Source organism: Ochotona curzoniae, unplaced genomic scaffold (assembly GCF_017591425.1).
Source record: "Ochotona curzoniae isolate NIBS_2020 unplaced genomic scaffold, NIBS_Ocur_1.0 scaffold_1037, whole genome shotgun sequence".
Lineage (NCBI taxonomy): Eukaryota > Metazoa > Chordata > Mammalia > Lagomorpha > Ochotonidae > Ochotona > Ochotona curzoniae.
This window is the reverse complement of record NW_024467083.1, coordinates 34,269,393-34,278,440: the sequence shown is the minus strand read 5'-3', so window position 1 is coordinate 34,278,440 and position 9,048 is coordinate 34,269,393. Positions and strand designations below refer to the sequence as shown.

Genomic DNA, 9,048 nt, shown 5'->3' with positions numbered 1-9,048 from the left:
CCATTATTATTACTTGATGTTATTCTCTTAACTCCCATTCTCCCTCCAAGCCAAATGTTCTGCCCATAGTGTTTCTCCTATCTTTGCCTTGCTGCTCCCAGAGGCAGAAAGCACAGGGAAAGCTCTTAGCCACAGGTTCACCTGCCCCACCCCTCTAAAAAAAAAAAAAAAGTGCCTACAAGAACTATGGCTGGGCCAGGCTGAAGCTGGGAGCTTGGAACTGAATCCAGTTCTCCCGCATGGGTGGCAGAAACCCAGTTACCTGAGCTACAACTGCTGCACTCCAAGGACTGCCTGAGCAGGATGCTGGCATCAGGAGTTGGAGCGGGGAATTGAGCCAGGCATTCTGGATTCTAACCCACTGGGTTGTGTATCTATCTCTTCCCTTTATTTCTGATGACTTATGCTCCTACATCTAAGATTTTGGTCCAAGTGCCTCAACTGACACAGAACTACCAGACTTTACTTGTATATGCTACCATATCCCTCTTCTTTTTTATTTAATTGAAAGACTGACTTACAGAGAGAGGGAGACATAGAGACATCATCCATCTACTGGTTCACTTCCCAAATGGCTGCAGTGGCCAGAGCTGGGCTAATATGAAGCCAGGAGACAGGCACTGCTTCTGGGTCTCCCATGAAGGTGCAGGGGTCCAAGGACAAGGGCGTTCCTCCACTGCCTTCCCAGGCCATTAGCAGGGAGCTGGATCTGAGGTGGAGCTACAGGGAATCAACCAATACCACTGTGGAGTGCTGGAGTCACAGCAGAGGCTTATTCTGCTATGCCATGACTGCAGTCCCCCTCTTCTTCAAGTGGCATTATAAGGTTATTTAAAAATATATATTTACTTGAAAGGCAGAGTCACAGACAAGGAGAGATGCAGAAAGAGAGAGAGGAAGAGGGATCTTCTATTTGCTGGTTCACTTCCCTAACGGGCTGCCAATGTCAGGGTTGGGCCAGGCCAAAGCCAGGAGTCAGGAGTTTCTTCCAAATGTCCTACGTGGGAAGCAGGATCCCAAGTACTTGTGCATGTTCCACTGATCTTCCAGGCGCATTAGCTGTGGAGCAGCCCAGACTTGAACCAGTTCCTGTACAGAACACTGTCGTTGCAAGCACTGGCTCCATCTGCAGCAGCACTACACCACAACACAGATAAGGTTATTTTCTCCAGCAAGATTCCATGATGGACCCAGCTGTATCCTAGTAACTTCCAATGTTATCTCTTAATCTCCATCCCTCAGAGAACCACTACATTTTGTGATTTTCTGTCTTAAATGCCTTGTTAGGCAGTAAATCTTCTTAAACTCCACACTGTGTCTTTTGTAGTGCATGTCCCTGAGCATCTAAGTGCAAAGCTTTGTACTCAGTGAGCATTTCTCATGAACTTGTGAACAAATGAACCGCTTGTAGAATATACAGCCCAGTTTCCTCCAAGGGCTTACAGGGAGGGCAGAGGGAAAAAAACAACCTCGGTAACTTCGTTCCACAATTCGTTTACTGAATTGGGGCGGGTGATCTCACAGCAGATTACCATATAAGGCTGGGAGGGAGGAATCCTTGCTTTCCCTCCTGGGAGAGAGTTGTGTCATGGATGCTTGTAAGTCTTCTAAAATAGCCATCTGTCGCTGAGCGAGCTGGGTCTGAAGCTGGAGATTGGCATGCATACTCTCTAGGAGTCCCAGGCACTCCTTGGGCTGCTGGTCAACTCCTGAAAGAAGGGCAAAGGAGGTGGTGAAAGAAACAGAGGAGAAACAAGTTGCCATTGTACCAGGGTTGGAAGGGCTCTGTTAAGGTGGCACAACAATCCTGCCTGGCACAACCCCACCGGGTGCACCTTCACTTGGCTGTCACTGTCCGCAGGCTTAGCTGGCTATCCTAGTTCCAGTTGAAACCAATCACCCCTCCACCTTATTTTACTCGTCCCTCAATACTTAAGATCATTGGCATCTTCTCTAATTAGTCCTTTTTAAATTCTGTCTAAATCCCCCTTCTAGAATATAAGCTCCAGGAAGGCAAGGATTTGGTCTGATGTGTTCCCTGCTGCTTCCCCAGCACCTCAGTGTTTAACAAACATATGATGAGTGGATAAAATGGCCTGGAAGTGAGGCCTACCTAACTTTGAAGAGCTGAAGGGACACCTCGGACATCTCATACCTGACACGGTACTTGTCAGCAGGGGCCTGAAGTTCTCCCTCTCCCTAAGCTCAATGACCCCTGGTGCATTAGCCCATATTGCCCAGTGAATCCAACAACACGGTATTCAGCCAGCTCCTAGCTAATTCTGCCAATTATGGCACCTGTTGTTAGTCTGTGCATCAGCCCTGATTCTTGATTAGACCCTGACGTCCTCAACAAGGGGGTCCTCATGACCATCTAGCACCCTGCTGGGCTCCCCCCAAGAGTGCCGGGGAACCACTACTTCCACAGCGGAGGCAATTCTGAGACCCAGACAGAACAAGTCTGGACTAACCATTGCTATTTCTTTCCCTAGCAACTAATACTATCAGCAAACAGTAAGCTTTTCATGTCATTGCTGTTTAGCCAAGGTGCCAATAAGCAACGCAACACAAATTGATACAACTGGGAGGAAAATTAAATCAACCAGAATTGAATAATTCACCAATTACAATGCAATAGGGAAAACGCACAACAGTGAAAATCTAGAGGGCCAGACACGGTAGCCTAGTGGCTAAAGTCCTCGCCTTGCACATCCGGGATCTCACATGGGTGCCATTTCTAATCCTGGCATACCCACTTCCCATCCAGCTCCCCGCTTGTGGCCTGGGAAAGCAGTCAAGGACGGCTCAAAGCCTTGGGACCCTGCACCCGCACGAGAGACCTGGAGGAGGCTCTTAGCTTCAGATCGGCGCAGCTCCGACCATTGAGGCCACTTGGGGAGTGAATCATCAGACAAAAGATCTTCCTCTCTGTCTCTTCTTCTCTCTGTATATCTGACTTTACAATAAAAACAAAATAAACCTTAAAAAAAAAAAAAGAGGCATGCTGGTACGGAGCTGGCACTCAGCCCCCAGGAGAAAGCAAGCTGTAGCCACCTCCTCCAGGCCGCCCTCTGCCCTGCTGGGTCCCTTTGGGAAACCCCTCCCTACCTTCTTACCTGGGGATAGTTTTGTGGTCTCGATGTTGAGGAAAGCAGATGGTGGGGAACTTGCTTGAAGATTGATGTAGCTGGGGGAGGGTTTGGCTCGACAAAGAGGGACAGCATTGCCTTCCTCTTTGGCTGGGACTAAGGCAGAGGTAGCTAAGTCAGAGCACATCCTAATGAGGATGAACCTTGCTAAGCAGACACCCGCATCTTGTGTACCAAAGCAGGTGCTGAGGGCCCGGCACAATGGTTCAGTGGCTAAATACTCATCTTACAATTACCAGGATCCCATATGGGTGCCAGTATCCTGACTGCTCTACTTCCTATCCAGTTCCCCGCTTACAGCCTGGGAAAGCAATAGAGAAGGGCCCAAAGCCTTAGGAACCTGCAACCAAGTAGGAGACCATGAGGAACCTCTTGGCTCTTGACTTTGGATTGGCTCAGCTCCACCTGTTACGGCCATTTGGGGAGTGAACCAGCAGATGCAAGATCTTTCTTTCTCTCCGTGAATCTGATCTGCCTAGCTCAGAAAAAATAAATAAGTCTTAAAAAAAAAAAAAGGAAAAAAAAGCAGGTACTCAGGCCCTGTCCCAAATACCTTATATGTCAGAAACATGTGTGACTAAGACCAAGGGACAGCAAGCAGGGACATTCTTATTTATATGTGCTACACATTAAGATTTATTTATTTTTATTGGAAAGTCAGATATACGGAGAGGAGGAGAGACAGAGAGGAAGATCTTCTGTCCAATGATTTTCTCCTCAAGTGACTGTAGTGGCCAGAGCTGAGCCGATCCAAAGCCAGGAGCCAGAAGCCTCCTTCAAGTGGGCGCAGGGTCCCAAGGCTTTGGACCATCCTCGACTGCTTTCCCAGGCCACAAGTAGGGAGCTGGATGGGAAGCAGGACTGCCAGGATCAGAACCAGTGCCCATATGGGATCCCGGTGCACATAATGTAAGGATTTTAGACACTAGGCTACCGCTTCGGGTCCTACACACTCACTTCTATACATGGTGCTATGACACACCCAAAGACTTTGCAATTTTTAATTAATTAATTAATTTAATTAAAATGCAGAGTTACAAAGAGAAGGAGAGACAGAGAGAGATTTTTGTTTCACACTCAAATAGCCGCATCAGCTGGAGCCAAGTCAATATGAAAACAGGGGGCGCAGTGCAATGTCTAAATCCTCACTTTGCTTGCTTGCTGGTTCATGTCCCAGCTGCTCCACTTCCCATCCAGCTCCCTGCTAATAGGCAAACAGCATAAGATGGTCCAAAGCCTTGGGACCCACATGGGAGACCCAGAAGAAGCTCCGGGCTCCTGGCTTTGGATCAGCTCAGTTGCAGCTGTTGTAGCTACTTGGGAAGTGAACCAGCGATGGAAGAACTCTGTATCCTTCTCTCTGCAAATCTGCCTTTTCAAGAAAATAAATCGAAAAATAAAAAAACAGGAGTTTCTCTGGGTCTCCTACATACCCACATGAGACTGCAGGGGTCCAAGGACTTAAGCCATTCCGCACTGCTTCCCCAGACCATAACTACGGAGTTGGATTGAAAGTGGAACAGCCAGGCCCGGCGGCCTAGTGACTAAAGTCCTCTCCTTGAACACGCCGAGATCCCATATGGGTGCCGGTTCTAATCCCGGCAGCTCCACTTCCCATCCAGCTCCCTGCTTGTAGCCTGGGAAAGCAGTCGATGATAGCCCAAAGCCTTGGGACCCTGCACCCGTGTGGAAGACCTGGAGGAAGTTCCTGGCTCCTGGCTTTGGATAGCCACAGTACTGGTCATTGTAGTCATTTGGGGAGTGAATCAACGGATGGAAGATCTTCCTCTCTGTCTCTTCTCCTCTCTGTATATCCTACTTTGCAATAAAAATAAATAAATCTTCAAAAAAAAAAAAAACCCTGCAAGGGAATAGGAACATAGCTGGAACAAGGGAGCCCTTGGGAAACTGCTCAGAACTAAGCAGAGTGGGCCACGCACAGACTTCCTGGGTTATGCTGACTTCTGTTGAATACACAAAGTCCCTGGGCCTTGTTGTAGAAAAAAAAATGTGGCTGAACAGTATTTGGATTAAATCTGATTAATCACATTTAAACAAGCTGAGTTGGACAAGGAAGTGATTCCTCAGTGGGAATATAGATTTCCTTTAGGGGTGAGGGAAGGCTAAGTTAGAAGGAAAAACGGGTATGTAGGGAGATGAGTCTGTCACAGACAGGTGTTACTTCAGTCCTCTGGGAAACTATTTTCCCAGATTCTAGGCCTGACTATTACGTGTGCCAACCCCCTCTCCCCAGCCAGGATTGGTATGTGGCCTCAATTCCACTTTGGCATTTGTGATTTGATCCAAGGGGTAAGCACACGAGGGCAGCTGAGCCTGAGTCACTCCCAGGAATCAACGTGAGGAGTCTGCATCACAGCAGCTTGCTTTCTCCTCCTTGACTGTGCTGGGCCCAGGGAAAGCCAGCGCACCACGAGAAGGCATGTGAGGAGGGAAGGCAGGTACAAGCAGACCCCAGCAGGTGCTGAATCACCAGGCCCAAGCCATGAGGCCCTGGGGCTGGCAGCTCTCCTTGTTCCTACCCTGGGATGCACCTCAGCCGCCCTACCGCCTGCATCATTTCTTTTATTCTAGGGAGGATGAATTAGAGCTCTGTGGTATTAACATGACTGCATTTGCATGAATCGGGGGCGATCACTGGAAATCCATATAGAAAGGACAAGGGGAAAAAATAGCCAAAGATATGGCAACAAGTTGGGGTTGAAAGGCCCAACTGCCAGGTTAACCACAAAATGGCAATGAAAAAACTGCAAAAGTAAACAAGCTCTACAAGGTATTAAAAAAAAGAGAGAAAAACTAGACTTCCAAGGAGTTCCTCAGGAGTCTGAAAAAGAGGAAGAGAGGAAGGAAATGGCAAAGTGGACAAAAGAGGTGTGGAGGGAAAGACACAAAGCCGGTTCAGGGCTTGGGGGATGGCACTGCAACAGTAGGCTAGAGGCACCACCTGTGCTCCTGGCTTTGGTCTGGCACAGCCATCTGAGGTGTGAACCAATGGATGGAAGCTCTTTTTCTGTCTCTCCCTATCACTTTGCCTTTCAAATAAATCTTCTTTTTTTTTAAGATTTATTTTATTTTTATTGGAAAGGCGGATATACAGAGAGGAGAGACAGAGAGAAAGATCTTCCGTCTGATGATTCACTCCCCAAGTGAGCGCAATGGCCGATGCTATGCCAGTCAGAAGCCAGGAGCCTCTTCCGGATCTCCCACGCCAGTGCAGGGTCCCAAAGCTTTGGGCCGACTGCTTTCCCAGGCCACAGGCAGGGAGCTGGATGGGAAGTGTGGTCACCGGTATTAGAACCGGCGCCCATATAGGATCTCGGGCGTGCAAGGCGAGGACCTTAACCACTGCGCCATCGCGCCGGGCCCTCAAATAAATCTTCAAACAAACCAACCAATCCAACACCGGGCCTGTAGATTCTTAGACTACTGCACGATATGCTCCAGAAAAGAGTCAGATAATCCCTATCCTAACTACGACAAAGCAGTTTCTCAGATAAAGTGAGCCACTCTTACCTAGTTAAGGGGACAGCCTCAGGCATCCCCCTGACCACAGGTGAAACTGTCCCACTCCAACTGAGCATCTGGTCATGCTAGTTAACACTGCATCTTCTGGGCAGGTGTTGTGGCTCATCCTCTACCTGCCAGGGTCAACATTCCATGTGGGTGCCAATTCGTGTCCTGGCTGCTCCACCCCCCATCCAGCTCCCTGCCTGAGGCCGGGATAAGCATCAGAGGACAGCCCAAGGCCTTGGGACCCTGTACCACTGTGCACACCCAGAAGAAGCTCCTGGTTCCTGGCTTCAGATCAGCTTTGCTCCGGCCCCTGTGGCCATTTGAGGAGTGAACCCATGGATGGAAGACCTTTCTCTTTCCTTCTTTCTCTGTAAATCTGCCTTTCAAATACAAATTTTAAAATCTTTAAAGATACACACACACAGTGTATGACATACTTGTATACAGACTCCTGTTTCAGGCATTAAGATACAAAAGAATACATTTATTCAACAAGTAATTACTCAGTTTCTGTTATTCATGAATCCAGTTCTAGACACTCAGAATAAAGTCCTGGGGGGGTGGTGTGAGGAGAGGCAGAATAAATACAAATACTTCCCAAGTAACAGGTTAAAAAAAAGAAAAAAAAATCAGAAAAGCCTAGAATCTTTTCCACAAACACCCAGCAATGAGGAAGGGGACTGAGAGGGTGGGACACGCACCTTTTCTGCTTGGAGGATGACTAGCGGACGGCTCCATCTGAACGCCCACAGGTCTGGCTCCTATGAGAGAAATGTAGCATCACAGGATCCCAACCCCAGGCTACTGGCTTCCTAAGCTCTCTCCAGCAGACCCCAGGCGGCTCCAATCTGCCAAGGGAGATGCGGGAACAGACCTACTTTATTAAGGCCCCACAGAAGGGCCTGTTCATGTGCCCAGTCCCTTCATTAATTTAGAAAAACTATTTCAACAGTCATTGCTTGATTGCTTTCTTTCTTTCTTTCTTTCTTCTTTTCACTTTATTTTTATTACAAAGTCAGATATGCAGAGAGGAGGAGAGACAGAGAGGAAGATCCTCCATCCGATGTTTCACTCCCCAAGTGAGCGCAATGGCTGGCACTGTGCCGATCCGAAGCCAGGAGCCAGGAACTTCTTCCAAGTCTCCCACACGGGTGCAGGATCCCAAAGCATTGGGCTGTCCTCGACTGCTTTCCCAGGCTACAAGCAGGGAGCTGGATCAGAACCAGCGCCCATATGGGATCCTGGCGCGTTCAAGGTGAGGACTTTGGCCACTAGGCCACCGGGCCAGGCCCCAGTCATTGCTTTCATTCCCCATTCCCGGAGGAAAAAAGCCCTGGAATCCAACCCAAACATCAAAAGTTTCTTAGGGGGCCTGGCACCATAACCTATTGAATAAACCCTTGCCTTGCATTCGCCAGAATCCCACATGGGTGCTGGTTCATGTTCCAGCTGCCCTACTTCCCATCCAGCTCCCTGCCTGGGAAAGCAGTTGAGGATGGCCCAAAGCCTTGGGACCCTGCACCCGCACAGGAGACCCAGAAGAGGCTTCTGGCTCCTGGCTTCAGATCAGCTCAGCACCAGCCATTGTAGCCACTTGGGGAATGAATCATCCGACGGAAGATGATTCATCTTCTTTTCTGCCTCTCCTCTTCTCTGTATAACAACAACAACAACAACAAAATAAAACAAAACAAAATCTTTAAAAAAAGTTTTCTGGGAACAGGGAATGATCCTCCGCGTTCTTTACAGAATCAATTTCCATCGGATTCTGGCCTTTTTCTGGTCCAGTTGGAAACCTCTGGCCTCCCTACATCATCTCTAAGAAACCGGGGTGAAGGAACAGCCGCGAGACAGCGATATGCGGGGGAAAAAAAACACCTCAGAGTCCTATCAAAAATGTTTGAGAAGTGTTTAAACGGGAGAAAAGACAAGCCATCACACTCTGGTTCCCTTGCTCAAGAAGGAAAAGGTCAGACAGCACAGTAGCCACCCGGCTAGAGGCGAGGAACTACAATTCCCAGGGTGCCTAGAGGCCCGTCGGCCCAACCCGGCGGCGCAGCGGGACTACAACTCTCACATGACCCTTCACCCAACCGGCTTCACTTCCCTGCGTCGCCGTGAGGCCCCGCCCTGCCATGCCTCCCGATTGCTAAGGCTGCAGGAAGAAAGTAGAAACTGTGGGGCCTTTCTGGGTCTTCACCGTCTGATAGGCGCCCAGGGGCAGCAGACGTTTTAATGAATTCACCTGCGGTGTTAGTCGACAACCTCAACCCCAGCGCCCACCCTTGTAGTTGGTACGCATGCTCAGTTCTATGCCAACGGCCCCGAGCCTCAGCGCCTGCGCCGTTGTTCGCGCCGCACGCGGTCG

General features: G+C 49.1%; 1 protein-coding gene across 2 annotated transcripts; it reads right to left on the bottom strand.

The window, feature by feature from the left end:
* Window positions 1–1,482: 1,482 nt before the first annotated feature.
* TSACC (TSSK6 activating cochaperone) lies at window positions 1,483–9,038 on the bottom strand. 2 transcript variants are annotated; one of them, XM_040998372.1, is made up of 4 exons: window positions 8,926–9,038; window positions 7,382–7,441; window positions 3,117–3,245; window positions 1,483–1,706 (listed from the first exon to the last, which is right to left on the bottom strand). In XM_040998372.1, the coding sequence occupies exons 2-4, from the start codon at window positions 7,416–7,418 to the stop codon at window positions 1,519–1,521; spliced, it is 354 nt and encodes a 117-aa protein (XP_040854306.1). In that variant the 5' UTR covers window positions 7,419–7,441; window positions 8,926–9,038; the 3' UTR covers window positions 1,483–1,518. The 2 variants fall into 2 exon arrangements, 1 of the variants encoding a protein (XP_040854306.1); XR_005885717.1 differs by lacking the exon at window positions 7,382–7,441 and having other exon boundaries at window positions 1,483–1,709; window positions 3,117–3,239; window positions 8,926–9,023.
* Between the last annotated feature and the right edge of the window lie 10 nt (window positions 9,039–9,048).

Excerpts from the sequence above, each read along its gene's own strand:
- TSACC (XM_040998372.1), bottom strand. The coding sequence starts at position 7,418 with ATGGAGCCGTCCGCTAGTCATCCTCCAAGCAGAAAAG. Across the intron at positions 3,246-7,381 it reads TCATCCTCCAAGCAGAAAAG|TCCCAGCCAAAGAGGAAGGC; the intron begins GTGCGTGTCCCA and ends CCTCTGCCTTAG. Across the intron at positions 1,707-3,116 it reads GACCACAAAACTATCCCCAG|TTGACCAGCAGCCCAAGGAG; the intron begins GTAAGAAGGTAG and ends TTCTTTCAGGAG.